General features: G+C 37.3%; 1 protein-coding gene across 6 annotated transcripts in view; it reads right to left on the minus strand.

Annotated features, from left to right (window-relative positions):
* Positions 1–1,952: 1,952 nt before the first annotated feature.
* Positions 1,953–17,973, minus strand: part of LOC131061649 (putative cyclic nucleotide-gated ion channel 8) — a 95,062-nt gene continuing 79,041 nt past the window's right edge. For all 6 annotated transcript variants that reach the window (XM_057995439.2, XM_057995444.2, XM_057995443.2 and 3 more), the window contains 2 exons: positions 3,156–3,392; positions 1,953–2,994 (listed from right to left, as the gene is read on the minus strand). In XM_057995439.2, coding sequence (XP_057851422.2) covers positions 2,302–2,994; positions 3,156–3,392 — 930 coding nt within the window. In that variant the 3' untranslated portion in view covers positions 1,953–2,301. The remainder of the gene's footprint in view (positions 2,995–3,155; positions 3,393–17,973) is intronic.

Raw genomic sequence — 17,973 nt, forward strand, 5'->3', positions numbered from 1 at the left:
TGTTAGTTGGCATTTGACTTTGATTGTTGATTAGATTCTCAACCTATGTGCTTCTCTGGAGTCTGTTACTTTTACCCATATTCCTAAAGAATGGAATGGTGTTGCTGATTGTTTAGCCAAGTGGGCCTATGATCATATTCATGATTGGAACGTGGTGGATTGGGCTCAGTTACCCCCGGATTTGTATCAATAGTTGCTTCACTTAGTTGAGCTTGATATGGCCATGTAATGCCTTGCTTTGTACTTCTTGTTTTTAATAAATTTTTACCCCTCCTTTATGTTTAAGAAATATTTAACCCAAATTGTAGAGCTACAATTGCTCATTGAAATAAGTAAAACTAAATGTGAAAACTCAAAATTTGATTTTTGTGATGTGAAATATATCACAAATTGAAGGCCATTTAAGTAACTTGTAAACTTAGTTGAGCTATTTTGGTAGTTTGAAACATGTTTGTCTCAATCCTCCAATGTCTAAATTTGTCAAAGGCCAAGAGTTGCTTACAAACACCTTTGGAGAATCTATCAGATCACAAGAATCAGGTTCTCCTCAATCAATCCCCTCAAAGAAAATGATCACACAGTATGGAAGCATGCAATGGTCCTAAGATGATGTGCTTTGATGTAAATGCAGCTAGATTCTCTTTGCTCTCCAAAACGCTAGGTTGTGTAAGTGCTTAGTATGTGTATCTCGTGTTCTTAAAATGAATGAGTGTATTTTCGTAAAATACAATAAAGCACACTATGGATGTTAGGTTGGCTCACATTGGCTAGTGGAATGATTAGTAAGTCAAGAATTTAATTTTTTGAATTTTAAAAGATATCTATGACAACAAATCTTATCAAGGGTGGAATAATGCATCTAGAATTTGGAATATAAATATGAGGAGCAACTATGACAGATATTGGGATATGAGAGGTTTTTCGTGAAAGAATATGCCACTTCTGAGCCACTTATTTCATTTACGACAGTAACTGAAGTAGGCCGAAAACATAAAGAAAGGAAGCACAGATATGCAATTTTCGCCATTATACATATTTAATACTAAACTTAGATTTGTACATAATTTATGATCATCTAGTATTGATGCCAATATGCTTACCATTATCCTGCATATTAGCATCACACGAACGATCTGCGCACACGGTGTCATTTAATTGAGGCGGTTAATGCAATGCTTGGCAAGTTAAGAGTTGGGACATCATATCACCAAATAAAATTTTGTGACAACCCCCACATTCATTTTTCTATTGTTGCACTCACTTTTCTCTAATGCACTCCAGGTTTTAAACTACAAAATTAGCTGATTTATATCACCCCATTCATAGTAATAAATCTTTTTATTTTCCAATATGATTGTGGCAGTTTTTGGACTATGGGACAAGGGGATTGGAATCTAGAAATAATACGAGTATAGGCTAGTTGGCATTTTTTGGACTATGGGACAAGGGGATTGGAATCTAGAAATAGTACGAGTATGGGCTAGTTTGTTCCCCATGGGATGCTGATAATCACAATTAGTTTCCATTTTCTGTTGTCTCTCGGTATCGAGACAGTAACGGTAGGTAATGTCAAGAAATAGAACTTTTGATTTATGTTTTTCTAACTGAGCTGTAAATAATTATTGATCTTCGGCAATCACACCATTGAATGCTCAATCAAAATGCTAACGTAACACTTCAGTATTCGTTGATTACATGGAGATTTCAAAGGTGATAAATAGATGGTAACGTATCTACAAGATGTGGAACCTCCCATGTTTGAAGTAAGCTATATGCTTGATGGGCATGCTATTATAACATGGAGTGGAGTCGCCAAGAAACAACTTTAAATTCTCTAATCCAGCCTGCTAAAATCTTAGATCTCTTTTGATGGCAATCTCACAGAATTTGAATGTCAAGTTCACTATTTTATCTTTCTGCTCGAATCAATGAAGAATTATACCCAACACTAATTACAAGTTCAAACCATAAGAGGAAAATGAATATATTGCATTATAGATTTGAAACGCTTAAAGAATATATAAACATAATCATCAACAAATTCTCAATGAACTCTGATGTATTCAGATGGGTGTGTATCCGTACAGTGCATTGGGCATTAGATTGCTTGACAGATCCTAATCTTCAGACTTGATTTTTTTGAGCACGGATATTAAGGATACAATTTTTTAAAAATATTTTTCATGGGACAGTACAAGGTGGCAATTTTGAAAAGCTATTTACACAAGTTTTCAAACCTAGCATACATAACGCACACATTCACAGGAGGAAAGATGTTTATTCCCTCGTGTTCTAGTTTCATCAAGCATCTTCAACACTGAAATCTGGTTCTGCTGGCTTTTGAAGCTTAATTACTGGGGTTGTCCTTTCTGGAAGCTGCAAATTACGTTGTCTATGAAAACGTAAGGCATTAGCAGCAAATCGAGATGCATATATAGTTGCTCCAAGACTAGGAGAAGCATTTCCGTTCCCTGAAAGAGCTGCTCGCAGTCGTTTTTCCTCTCTGCGGCGAATCTCTTCATTTTTTCTTCTACAGTATCGACGCCATGCAGCTTGAATGAAACAAGCAGCCCAAGTTCGCCAGTGTTGAGAATAGAAACGGAAAGTGTGCTGAACCTGACGGCTATGTAGACGCCTGAATTGACTTGCAACAAACTTCAAATCCTCTGCCCTTAGTGCAAATGCCTCTACCTCAGTCAAGGCTCTCACAGTTCTTGTAGAAGACGGAAGGTTTGCACCAGACTTGGGATCCAAAGCCCATGTCAGTAGTTCCTCCCCACAGAAATCTCCTTGTTTGAGTAAACCCCGGTTGAAAAACCCAGTTCTTCCTCCATTTGTTGTGTCACTTTCTAAATGACCCCGAATAATGAAAAGCATCTCATCAACTGGATCTCCCTCTGTTACAATATATGTATGCTCTGTATAAAGAGATGGCTTGAGTCGTTCGCACATTGCATCCAAAAGTTGTTCATCCATACTCTCAAACAAAGGTACCTGAGCAAAGCCATACCAAAAAAAACAGTAAATATTGAAGCAACAAAGGAGCAAGATCTATCCTATATATATATATAGGTGTGTGTGTGTGTGTGTGTGTGTACAGACATACACACGCGTATATATAATTTCTAGAAAACAAATCGAGTAGTCTAACTCACCCTCCTGACCAAATCCAAGCAAAGATGACGTTTTATATCACGTCTCAGATCCTTTGGCAGATTATAAATTAAAGTCTCTTCATCTACCCCTCTTGTTTCCAACCACTTATACTGGTCATACCGGCGGACGCGTTCCCTGAGGTTTTCTGGAAGTAAACGATGGCGCATCCATTGCTCTGTATCTCGGCGCTTCACTCTCATTTCTTCTAACCTAACAGTCAAAGACTGCAGATATGTCTGCAACAAGAAGACAGTAAATTACTAAATAACTTATACGTATATAACATTACAGTTCAAAGTTTTTAATTTTATTTGTTAATAATTGTCCATCACCTTCCAAAGATCCTGCAATTTCAGTTCATTTGAAACAGACATTGATATCAAAGACAGCTACACCATCATTGTGTGAGAAATTGAAGAAATTCATTAATCTAATATTCTGAAGTTCCACTAACGTCTATTATAGGAACTAGCTAATTTGTGTGGAGAACAAGTTTTAAGTTCTGAACTACCGAAAACTAGATTTACATGCCTCGGCCCCAAAGATACATCCTGTAACATCGAAAACTGCTGTCAAAACATATTCATCTTAAATTTTACTGTGCTTTTTCAAAAGGTATCTCATGTTTTTCTTAATAGCAATGTCTACAACAGGCATTTCTGATTATTAAACTATCTGAGCACTTCACCTATTGGAAGAAGTCTAGAACTAGGGGAAAATTGACAGTTTAAGTTATTGGTCAGACTTAATGGAGTTTACAATGCACTAGACATCATGAGATACACAAAAATCAAAGCAGACTTTGGTTATGCCACATAGCATGGAGTCTCTTAAAAAGGCTCACAAATGTGGAAAGAATTGTTTTCTTGTGGCCAACATAAGGCTTGGGAAGCATCAACTAATATAAATACCGCTACAGACCATGATCACTGCCATCCTTGAAACATTGAATTTGAATGCTCTGTGTAATTTGATTGATCTGTGTAATCAGGAGACAATAGAGTATTGAACATGGTCCAAGACATCAAGATTTTAGTATTAGAAAACTGTTGGATTAGTATTGACTCACCTTCAAAAATTTACTGTCTGATACTTCCATGCACATTCTCAATTGCTGTGACTATTGAATGACATATTTTGGGGAAGCACTTCTCTCAGCTGAATATTGGTCAAACTCATCGTCTTATATTCTCATAGTTAAATATTTTTCGAGCATCATGTTTATTCCAAACTCAAGTTATCTCTGAAAGTTATATTAGATTATGCAATCGCTTTCAGGCATGTGCTTAATAAGCAACATAGTGTAATGCTATTTTGCATTGACTTGGTTATTCACTATAGAACTTGAAACTGAGATGAAAACATCAGAACCAATGGGCATCTAAAGCTGCCACACCCTAGAGATTATCTAGTGCATGTGTTGGAAACTCCATAAGTGTGTTTTCTGATTGAGATTGTCAATTTCCCCTAGTTCTTATAAAAACACTTCACATTATTACTTATAACAATAAAAACACTTCACTTTGTGTTTGGATTATGAATCAAAACTTGATGTTTTCTTCACTTTGCCCTTATATTGTGTAGTAATGACACTCCAATTGTCCAAAACTGACCTCAGCCATTTGCATTTGTCTCCATTATTTTTGCAAGAAATATGAACTACTTCCAAAGGTGAGAGTCTGACTCTTTGCCAATGGGTACAAAGACTCCACAAAAGTTTAAAACAACAATGGCAAATGACTGACACAAAGCAATAATAGAATCTTCATCCACTGGTTTATTGACAATAGAGAGTTCATCTCTTAGGTCTTTCATCTTAATTCAATCCTCTGCCAGTGACCCACCCTCACCCAACTTCATAGGAAACAATAGATTTTTCAAATGCAAGATTACATTTCACAATATTTTTATATTTGTTTTTGAGACTCCCCAAGATCACCAACAAAAGTGGCATTCGTAACTTTTAAGATCATGTCACCAGAATGGACAATTTTAGCAAGGCTTCTTTATAATAATTATCAAAATCTTTAAGATTTGCAGCCATAGCGGTTTTTATTTTTAACAATATTCTATCATAGCTCATACTCAGCAATGGTGAATATTTTGTGGCTCCATACTAAGTTTTGGCATGACAATTTTGGGTTTCGGGCAAAACAACACTTTGTATATTGGCCATGAATATGCAACCTAGGGTTCACAGGAAAAGTTCTGAACTTCAATATAGAATTGCAAATTAATGGACTTATTACAAAAATAGTACAAAATTTGTATGTCGCCAAATATTTAAAAAAACTTAGTACATGTGCAATTCCCTGTGAAAACCACTCCTTGATGGCAGTCACTTTTTCTTCAATTGACCTTTGACAGAAAGCAATCAGCCCTCAATAGTGTACTAAAAACAAATCATAGTTAAAAGAATTAAATATGTATGGATCACTAGTCATCCATGTGTCTATTGTTCATCTATAGTGGATCATTGTCATTTATATAGCTATAGCTTATTGTACCATGGTTGTGTATCCATACCCAACCACTATTCACCTGTATGGTTTCTGTCAACGTACTAGGACGTGTTGGATACTCAGCAAACTCACTAAGGCTCAGACTGAACCTAGTCTTCCAAGGCCTGGGGACTTAAGATGAGTCCTAGTCTATTTTTAAAAGACTCGCCAGATCATGAGTCCCAAGCCCCCGAGTTGGCCAGCAGTAAAACAAAAAAAGGAAAAAAAGGAAAAAAAAAGGAAAAAAAAAAAAAAAAAAGAGGAGAAAACAACAATGTAAAATGGTGATCTCTAGCTAGTTTCTCTAGTCATTAATTATTTGAATTTCATGTTCCTGTTCTGATACAGAAGCTTGCCAAAAATTATTACCTTCTGAAATAAGACTTGTATGCCTCTTTTTGTGTAAAATAACACATTCAGTAATGCATGAGCTACAATAGGGCAAACTAATCATGTGATTGTTTCTTAGATAAACGCTTTTGGATGGAGCTATGAACCAGAAGAGGGGTTTCAAAGGACCCCAAAACCTTGTACATCAAAATAAAGCATAAACAACAAGAAGCGACAAAAGCCTATGAAGAAAGAAGTCTTAAAACCAGAAATGGCCTCATGAGAAACAAATGATGAAACAACAAACTCACATCAAAGGGACAGAAAAAACCATTACAGGCATGGAGGTTTGAATCCAAAACTCTACAAAGAGCTCTAAATTAGAACCAAAGCTTGATCCATGTGGGGAACAATCCTACCTTTTTTCAAAAAAGATCCAAGCTCAACCAAAGGACAATTCATAGGCTCTACAAGTGAATCTGGTTTCATCTTGTCATTAATGGGAGACTCCTACACATTCCCTATGAGATCCACAACCTCAATGTCCAACTTCTTATAATCAACTTCAATCCTCATTGCAAAGTGCTCTATCATATCTCTAAATCTCCTTAATGTTCTGAACCTCTTTTCCATGATTGGGAGACAATATGATACTTCTTGTTCGAATGTGGTGCTTCTTCTTGATATCTTGGCACAAATGGAAGAAGTGCCCAAATTTATGGCAATGAATGCAAACCTGCAAGGAGGGATCATATTCAATTTTCTGCTCCCATAATCCAAGCTCGGAACACTATTAAATGGCATTTGGCAGCACCTGTCAAAATCAATGCTCACACAAAATCTGGCAAAAACCGTAGTGTTTCATGGATTTCATGACTTCATCAATACACAAAAACTAACCAAGAGGGTTGGCAATACCTGGCATGATCTCATCCCAATATTTCAAAGGAAGGCCTCACAACTTAACACAAGCAAAGACCCTATTAAGGCTTTCCTTATCAGCATCAAAACCTGTAGACCATTTTTTCAAAAAACAACTAGATTTACCAAGGAACCAAGGACCCTATCGCAATCCTCAAGGGTTTGAAAAGAGAATAAGAAAAAACCATTGGTCATGGCAACAATCCAAATCTAACCAAACATTCGCCGTTATTTTAGAAACTATCATTGAACTACATCTATATAAGGATGGAAGTCCGAAAATCTCCCAATGAGGGTATTCCACATGCAAGCAGTAGACCTATCCACAGTAGCATCAAGAACCTTAAAAATAGTGCATAATTCTTCAAAGCCATAAGAAGCTTCACCTATGCTCAAATCAAACATGTGTAGGGTCAGATCAAAGGGGGAACCAGCCACCAAAGGCTCCAAGGTAGAACCCCCAACCTGCACAATGTTCAACTCATCAAGCTGACCACTACCTACCTTAGTAACCAAATTCTAAGAAAAATCAACATGCTGGTCACTGTGCAATCAAAACAAGAGGACCAAAAGTTCCAAGGTTGCCATGCAACTATTGGCCTTCCAACTGATCAACAATACCAACATCCTTTTCACCTAGAAAAAATAGGATATGTACATAGCAGAGCTAAGGTCCCTATTTGCATCACAAGCTTGCCAAAACCGTAGGACATGCATGCAATGCCACCACCTTAGATCAGGCCATACACCCTGCTTCACACCCATGTTTATTTGTGTCCTGAGCAGCCAAATCTTTTTCACCTGACATTTGCAAAAAAGAAAGGGAGATTAAAAACCCTTTGAAGACCAAAATTGTCACTTGAAAAACAATCTAAAATAGTTTTCAACGTGGCTTTGGCAGGTTTCCGCATGATAACAATCTTCTGCACCTCCAACCAAATGCTTGAAAAAGTCACTTTAGTGAAGAGTGCATAAAAATTAAATATTTAAAAAAATATTTATTTCATGATTTTTTCAATTTGTCAAGTATATGCCGAGTGTAAGTAATGATTTCAAATCCAAGTAAAATATCAGCTGTTGAGTTTGTGTCAAGTCCGAGTCTAGTAACTATGGTCATTGCTCAATCATATTGGACTATACATATTCATTCCCACTTGAATTTTTCTCCTTGGTCAGCAAGTTTGACAAACTTTGACAGCAGATATCTTCTCCTTTTGACAATGATTTCTTCTTTGGACAACAATTTGATTGTGATTGGACAGAACTCTTTTGACATCCATTGCCTTATTCCTTCAATCTTTTCTTGATCAGCATACTGCAAGGTTGATCAGAATGAACTGCTTATGTGTTGTCATTGATGTCAACATGCTTTGGTTGTCATTAGTGACTGGTTGGTGTAAGTGATGTCGGGTTTTTTGTGCAGTCATGCTGAGAGATTTGCTCCACATATCCTCTATGTTGTACATCTATTCATGCAGTTTGGATATGTTGATAAGCTACATTTAGAGATGTTATATTCTGGATTTGGTGCTCTGGATTGCTATGACAAGGACGTTGTGTTTATCAATATGTTTGACAGTGTTTGACAGTGTTTCCGTATGAATTGTATGCTCCGCTTTTCTTCGTGTTATGGTGGTGTTGCGGTTTTGGAGTTAAGTTGATAATGTCCTTAGCTTCATTCTATTCAGTTGGCATGTATTCTTGGGCTTCGAAAGTATGGTTTCAAGTTTGATGGTGCTTACTCTAGGTTAGGCCGACCTCGGGTGTTTAAACTTTATATTATTGCTTCGTTGATTATGGATTGTTGTATAATGTGTTTGATGTTTATTTTGGTCCTAGTTAAGATGTGTTGTGGTCCACTTTAGATTCTTTTCCACCGCAGGAATGTTTAGTGCCAACCTAACTTGAATTATGTTTGGTTAAGTTGCTTAGCCGACCTTGGGAGACTTTGCAAATGTGAGGTTGATATAAATAAGAGATAATTTGTTGAGGATGATGTGGGTGTTGTGTGTTGTGTGTTGGAGTATATGTGAAAGAAAGTGATATGTGATGAAGGTGTGTGAAAGAGGATCTATCTCCCTGATTGTTTGATGGCTGGTGTTTGAGTTAGTGAAAAGTGTTGATAAGTGTGAACTTTCATGTGCAAGCTACCGGAAGCAGTGAGTTGAAGGTATCTACAGATCTTACGGTTGCAAAAGTGCATCAGTGGTGGATTCTTTCTCTTTTATTCTTCTTCATTTTGGCAGTGAGCCCTCCAACAGTGAGCCTCTCTTTCTTTCTCTTGGGTAGTGAGCCTTTCTTTGTAAAAATCACCTTAACCGATGTCAACCTAACAGGTGTTCATACATTGAGAATAGCTTCTCCGTGGTTTTTCCCCTAATAGGGTTTTCCATGTAAAATCTAGTGTTTCATTGTGTATGGTGTGCTTTAGTTTTTCATGCTCATATCTTTCTATGGATTATCTGTTAAAGTTAAGTTGTTGCAAATCTGATTTAAGAAATAGATTTAAGATTTTATACAACTGATTCACCCCCTCTCAGTTGTCTTGTGCATTAGAATATTCAACACAGCATACCCTCTCTAAGGGCCTCCCTACTTAGATTAGTGTGCCCTTCCTAGGCTTCTTTTCTCTAATACCAATTGTTGAAAGAATGATTGCACATAATTTCAGAGAATTGGACAGCACACAATTCATGTATGGCTTGTATTTATTATTGAATGGGAAAGTTAGGTGATTGTAACATACTATAGATTACCTAGACATAACTTATGTGGTTTTAATACATCATCAACATAAGCAATAAATACCTTTGTATACAAAGGGTATTCTAAAATCAGATTGTATCTATTACAATATACACTCAAGAAGCAATTGATGGTGACTTCTAAAAAATACCACTTATAACCTACCTTGGCCATGTATTCTTAGATGGAAATCACTAGGAGCAGAGTTCACAAATGTCATGGGCCAAGAAGAAGCTAAAAAGGATATTTAAAGTATCACCAAGAAATGCCTAAAGGCAGTAGAAGAAACAACCTCAAAGGAGGATGCAGCTAGTGAGTAAGAAGATGGTAAGTTGGTTGAGGAACCCTAGGAGGAAGAGAGAAGCCAAGCACTCACTCTTTCCTTTAGACTCCCCATACATATCCTTCCACGGTTCCACCATTGAAAATGGCTCACACCTTAGAAGAAGGGCTAGACCAATTTAGTGTTCCTATGAACACATTGAATTCTCCCCTTGTGAGCCCTACCCACTCCTTACATACACTCTTGATTATAGAAAATTCATCAAGGCTTCTCCAATAGTTGGAGTGTCAACAAATTGTAGAACCAAGGTTGCACTACTCTTGAGAGGAATCTACATCCTCCATTGCACCTACACACTCTAGGCCAAGTAGTTCTTCTAATCCCCTAAGAGTTTCTAATTCAATGCAACTTCCTTGGCCAAACCTAGTAAATCCTCTTAGTAATTCACAACAATTTATAAACAACATGGAGCAAATGGCCCAAGCCATGCTTCATAAAGTCAACACAATATAGAATGTGGATTTTTTGCATTCTCCACTAATCTTAGTAGAGTCAGCCCATATTAATAAGTTTGATTGAAATAGTTGAGCCCTCGCAAGCAAAAAAGGGAAGTCTAGTCCTTACATTACTTGAAGAGAGGAAAGCTATTACCTAACAATCAAAGGTGAGCATGAAATTGGTACAACATTTAGGGTTTTACATTAATATTTTGCATGATCTTGATTGCATGAAGAACCACTATCAGTTCCTCATCACCTCTATATTGATGGACTTCTCACCATTGCTATGGTTATCCATCATAGTTGCTTCATCTAAGGATTGTAAATTCGCATTCTTCAGCTTTATTTCATTCCTATAAACTTCTAAAGAATCGTTTGCATCTTGAAAGCATTTGTCTTTCCAATACCCCTATTCTCTTCTTATAGGTTGAGCTCAAATATAAGTTCTATAATTGGGTGTCATTTCCCTTCTACGAATTTTGATTTTAAAAAAAAACTTCATAATTTGATCCACATGAGCTAGTACTAGGATAAAACTTTGATGAAATTGTAGTCCTTTTCACCATAGTTCGCAAACTCAAACTCGAGGAGTACTCAACAAGCCCAAAATTTTTGACTCAACAAATACTTGAAAAAAAATCAGCAAATACTCAAAAAAAAAAAAGAAAAAAAACACAGCAAGTTCGAAAGTACAAAAAATTAAAATTTCTTCGAGGATGACCCCGCAGCGCAGCGGTAAAATCTGTGAACCTCCTTGAGGGGGGTCGGGGGTTCGAGATCGCCCGAGCCTCCTTGCTCCATTCCCAGCTATCATGCATGGTGATGTCGTGGACTAGCTGCTGGTGGTGGGCATGTGTGTTTGACCATGACTGCTAGCATGGAGGTGTTCATAGTTCTTGCACTAGTTTATCACTTCCACCCCACACAGATCAAGGAATAAATGTAGTTGTTGACGGACCGTGTGGGGTCCTTCTCTACGTCGTCGCCAGAGGTGTTAAAGCCTCTTCGTACCAAGCACAAGTGCAGATGCATTTGGCACGCTTGAAGGAATTGGTGGTTCGTGCACGCATGTCTGAGCCCGGAGTGAATGGAGCATGTCGGAGAGATAAGGTTTGCACGTCATCGGAGAGATAAGGAGTTCACGCCATTGGAGAGATAAGGGGGTCAGGCAGCCCCACACACAAGCATTGGAGAGATAAGGTGGTGCTTGTGTGTGCTTATCTGAGGATGAGACCCCTCAAAAATGCGCTCTCGCTGGTTCATAGCTTCAGTTAAAAGCGATTCGGCTTCAACCCATTACCGAGCAAAAACAAAAAAATTAAAAAAATTCTTAAAACAACATTTTTTTGCAAAATTCAATTACAAAATGTATTAAATTAGAAATTGATATCTGGAAAGAGAAAATGCATGGTTTTATGGCAAAACATGTGAAAAATGCATTTAAACTAGCATTTTAATTGCATCGGCATTTCTACCCATGTTTTTCCTATGTCTATAAAAACACGAGTTAAACTTGTAAAAACTCACACAACAAAAAAATAGAGAGTACTTGGCAACTCGCAGAGTTTGCAAACCATGCTTTTCACCCTTGATGCCATCAAATCATGCCTTATATATTTTAAGGATAAATCCTCAAATGCCAAGCTACCAAGAAGGCAAACATTTAGTGCCCTTATAGCCAAGGGCTTTCTATAACTTGAAAATGTCAACGACATAGTTTTGTAGGATACCCAAATTGTCAAACCCTTACAAAACTTGAACATATTTAGTAAGTTCGTTCTATTAGAATTCATAAGATAAGCATATTGATTAGCTCAAGAGCACCAATGACTGATCATCTTTCACAATATTTAAATTCAACACAAGACTAGTAGTGTAATAGACATGATAACTATTTTGTTGTGATCATTAGTGAATTTCCTAATACAAACTAGGAGCATGAAATTAGCATAACAAAGTTCTACAAAGCTCCTCCTAGTTTCTATTAAAAATTTCCATATCAAATAGTTATCATGTCTATCATAACAATTGTCTTTATATGTTAAATTTGAATACTACGGAAGGTAATTAAGAACATGTATAAAAGCATGTTTGCACTTGGGCTAGTTTCACCATTCAAAATAAGTTTTCTTTTGGGTTTTTGGGCTTTTGTGACATTTTGTAAGTTTTTTTTCCTAGGTAAAAATTACAGAAAACCTAAGCCCTCCATTGTCTAGGGGATCTAAGAAATTCATTGTCTTTTATTTTGTCTGGATTGGACACTCAATGGCCTAGCTAACAAGGGTTTCAAGTTAGCTGTTATCTATGTTTTTTTTCCAAGCAACTTCATTTTGGGGCATGCTAGATCAACTCTGAGGTCACCATTGTATTTGGTGAGGCCAAAAATCTTATGATTGCTTGTCAAATTGTCTAAATTGGACATTTCTCCTAAAACTACTATTCGTTTCTCTAGGTAGTGTTGTGTCATGCACTTCAAGGCACAACTGGTTAGAGATAAATATAAAATATAAATAAGAAAAATATTAGTGTTTTGTTTGTACACAATTCACAATGCAACAACATTGTATACATGCTATGCTTGCCTAGGGTAGCACATAAGCATGTCTAGGACGAAGAGCTTTACACCTAGCTCAACCCCTATCACCTAAAATTTCCTTTGAACCCCAACACATCAACTTTGGCCAAAATTTTGCTAGTCCCTAGTCCACATCATTGTACTCATTAGCACTACTAGCCAGAGTAAACATCAAAAACACACTTAAGGCCACCTCAATCAACTTTGACAAACACATTAATGTTGGCTTTGCACACAAAATCCAATCAACTACCCTATTTGACCCCTATTAATACAATAGTCCCACAATAAGCTACCACATCGGCAAAATGTTGTAAAGTCACCTATTGATGTTAGCATGATATCATCTAGTTGTGGAGTCCTAGCCTATGGCGATTTGCATTTTGTTTTGATATCCAAACATTGAAAGGCTTATTCCCACTCATCTAAACTCCAATTGAGTTTTCTTCTAAATCTAGCTATTTTTGGACAATTGCATAATGATAATCTTTTTTTGTGGGCAATTCTACATCATTTTCCTAGAAACTATATAGTTTTATCAAACATTTGCCAATTCATTCTCATTTAGGGAACTTTGAGACCTTTGTTCTTGCACATACAAACCCATTTTAGAGTTTCATTTTATATGAGGTGCATGATTTTTTGTCAACATCACATTGGTGCTCTTATTTGGCTCTCATTCTACCTAAGAAATGCACTTTCAACTTCTTATTTTTATTTTTAAACTATAAAATCCAAGATCAAAATCACTTCATTTCTATAAGCAGTTAATTTGGGCGCACACTATTCTATGAAGTGCCAAAGTCTTCCATGAGGATTCTGTATTAACAAACTAAACAAAGGTTACACACATTTTGAGGCATTTTATTACATTTTCAATTGTAGCTTCAACACTTCTAATGTCACATTAAATCACTAGAACTATAGTGTTGGAAAAGAGATTAAGAATCACTATGTACAATAGGATCTCCTCCCCTATCTCCTTGGACTCATTCCTAAGCTAAAGGATTCAAATCAGAAAGTTTGCATGATAAAACAAAAATGGCAATCACATGTTGATGTTTTTGTAGCTAGGTCGGATTCCTTCTAGGGCCGACCTAGCATATGGGTGACTAATTGGCCTATCGGCCTTAGTCACATTAATATGCAAAATTAAAATGTAACTTGTAAATTGGGCTGACCCCATAATGGGCGATGTAACTTGTAAATAGGGCTGACCCTATAATGTGCAATGTAACTTGTAAATGCATATAGGGCTGACCCTATAATGGGCGCCATTCTAAGAGCATATTATTATTATTATTTGTTTATTTTGTGAAGCCGACCTAAGGAGAATAACGTGGCTAAAGCTAATATGTATACAAAGCTCATTCATGCATTTAGGTCATTCAATTTCATTCACATTCAAGCAATCAAGTACTCAACGAATTCTAATACAAAGCATCAGCGAATCATTGTCTAAGGGGCAGCGAACTAATTCCTAAGGGCAGCAAACTAATTCTGAGACAGCAAATCTCTCCATGACCAGCTAATCACATTCATGATCAGCGAACTGAATCCATGATCAGCGAATGATCCCTGTGATCTGCAATTAATCTTCATGTCAGCAAATTGTCTTCTTTGATTTGCACATCATCTTCAATCAAGGATATTCCAGATAAGTTTGCCCTAGATCAGATTTATATTTTGTTGTTCATATTGCTTCAAGTGGTGAAGCAAATTTGTAAGGCACATACTGATTACTGTCTAATATAAACTAAGATTCATTGCTGGGTTTTTCACCTCCAAGAGGGAGGTTTTCCCAGGGTATTATTGTGTTCTTTGTGTTCATTGTGTTAATTTTGTTAATTGCTATCAGTCTGATCTAAATCTAACATGTTATCAGAGCGGGTTTGAATCGATCATGATCAGATTGTCTGATAGCAGCGAAGCTCTTCCTCCTACTTCATCTTCAAAAAGCAATTTCCAGCAGTGACAATGGTGTACGGTTTGAAGGTTGAAGACAGACTTCATGGAGCTTCGAATTTCACTTCGTGGAAGATCAGAATCCTTGTTACTCTTGGGGAAAATGAGCTTCTACAGGCAATCAGGATGGCACTACAGAAAGGAAGTTGACAGCTGAAGGTTGAATGTGCGACTTGGGAAGTCAATTGGGTGTTGTGGTCCATGGAGTATGTGTCTTCAGGGTGGCCAGATACCAAGGGCTTGCACAACAGGTTTGGTAGCAGGCGTGTCTTTCAGTGGATGCTAGGATTGGATCCGGGAGCAGTGGAAGTTGGAAGACAAGGGTGTCGTCGAGGATGGCACTAGTGGCTGAATTGAGAGATAGAACGAATGCTTCTAGACCAATATCTGTTTATGTTTATCCAAAAGTAGAAGAAAAGGAAAGCCGCTGCTATTAAACGCGGATGTATAATCAAAAGCGTCTAAAACCAGTGACAAAGAATTCTGAGAAGCCGATAGTGAATCGGTCGAACCATACAATGAAACAAAAGTTCAAAAAAATTATTGGTTTGAATCGATAATAAAATCATTTGATTGAGATAGGATTCGGCCAGGGATAAAAGCCCTAAACAGTGAATATGATTTGAAGACATTAATATTATAACAGATTTTCAAAGTCCGCGACTGTATTGTGTAGTATGTGGTGGGGGTTCATCAAAACAACTGCAACTTGTGTTAGAACTAAACACAGCCTGTGAAAATAGCAACCCGACTCGGGTACACGATTACCATTATTAATCTTGGCCCGTGCCCTAAATGGCCACAGTTTGTGAATTCGAACAGGAAACTGTAAGAGGTAGTCAAGGTTAGAACGATTCCAGAAACGAGGGTAAAGGTTCAGCAGGAACCAATGTGCAGATTTCAATTACCCTGTGTTAACCAATATCCTTAAATGAAGCACTGTTGGATGAACGAAGTTTTTGATGATTGTTTGAATTATCATGCCTTACTAATATGCAGATGTGAATCACGGATAAACCCAGTATAAAAGAATTGGAAACCAACATATTATGTAGTACTGTATTCCAAATCTTTGTAAAACCAGTCGAGATCTGTCTAGCCTGATCAACTAGAAATCAGAAATCCTGAGAACAAACAAAGTTATTGTAGAGTCCAGTGCTACTACTCCATGTTTGCAATTTGAAATTGGGAAAACAATCAAGAGAAAAAAAAAGGTCTGTTTAGATTCATCTTAAAACACAGGTACATGCATTGAAGTCATATCTAGTCAAAACCCCAATTGAGGTGCCATAGGAGACTTACAATCTCAAGGGTCTGAATCCTTGAAACCAGTAGTAAAAACAGAACCAGTATTTACGAATATATGAAATCTCATTTCCTGTTGTTATCAGAAAAACAGAGAGGTTATGGTGGTTGTATTTGTCATGAAGTATTGTGAAGGGGACTTACCTCTGTTGCTACTGGCCCCTCTTGGACCAGTCCATCGTCAGTCCGGATGTGGCTTATTTCCAACACCAACATACTCATCTAGCTTCTTCTGCGGAAATTGACATAGGGACACCTTAGGAGGAGCCAAGGTCTAATGTCAATTCAGAAGGGTTCTTATTCTAAAAGGAGGAAATAACATTTCAGCTTCAGAGGGAGCCTAACATTTCAGGTTCAGAGAGAGCCTCATCGTCTTGAAGATTTGTTTAATACATTCTTCTCTACGAGAGAAGTTTGAGGTGCAAGCCCTTGTTAGTGCATTCTTCTCTGCGAGAGAAATTTGAGGTGAAAGCCCTTGTTCCACCCTCTGCGAATAGGTATGGTGGATCCACCCTCTAGGAATAGCCATGGTGGATGTCATGTGAGAGACTCCATGATTTAGCACTTGTGTTTATTCACCCTCTGGGAGTAGCTATGGTGAACGTCGTGATGAGATGACGACATCACGTTGAGGATTTCGTGATGGGCACTTGTGTTCATTTGTTTTTTCATTCATGGGTGTATCCATGATGGACCCACCCTCTGGGAGTAGCCATGGTGGATGTCACTATGTGACTCAGATATTGAGGACTCCTCCCTAGCTAAGAGGGAGTGTTGATGTTTTTGTAGAAGGAATCCGACCTAGCATATGGGTGACTAATTGGCCTATTGGCCTTGGTCACATTGATATGCAAAATTAAAATGTAACTTGTAAATTGGGCTGACCCCATAATGGGCGATGTAACTTGTAAATGGGGCTGACCTATAATGTGCATTGTAACTTGTAAATGCATATAGGGCTGACCCATTCTAAGAGCATATTATTATTATTATTTGTTTATCTTGTGAAGCTGATCTAAGGAGAATAAGATAGCTAAAGCTAATATATATACAAAGCTCATTCATGCATTTAGGTCATTCACATTCAAGCAATCAAGCACTCAGCGAATTCTACTACAAAGCATCAGTGAATCTTCTAAGAGCAGCGAATCATTTTCTAAGGGGCAGCGAACTAATTCCTAAGGGCAGCAAACTAATTCTGAGACAGCGAATGTCCTCCATGACCAGCAAATCACATTCATGATCAGCAAACTGAATCCATGATCAGTGAATGATCCTTGTGATCTGCAATTGATCTTCATGTCAGCAAATTGTCTTCTCTGATTTGCACATCATCTTCAGTCAAGGATATTCCAGATAAGTTTGCCCTAGATCAGATTTATATTCTGCCGTTCATATTGCTTCAAGTGGTGAAGCAAATTCGTAAGGCACATACCGATTACTATCTAATATAAACTAAGATTCATTGCTGGGTTTTTCACCTCCAAGAGGGAGGTTTTCCCAGGGTATTCTTGTGTTCTTTGTGTTCATTGTGTTAATTTTGTTAATTATTATCAGTCTGATCTAAATCTAACATCACATAGCATATTATAAGGGCATATTACATATTACATCACATAGATCATGTTGAGTGCACTTACACTACTTGACACATAATCGAGAACTTCTTTGGAGATCCACTTTGACCTCAAT

This window comes from Cryptomeria japonica, chromosome 7 (assembly GCF_030272615.1).
Source record: "Cryptomeria japonica chromosome 7, Sugi_1.0, whole genome shotgun sequence".
NCBI lineage: Eukaryota > Viridiplantae > Streptophyta > Pinopsida > Cupressales > Cupressaceae > Cryptomeria > Cryptomeria japonica.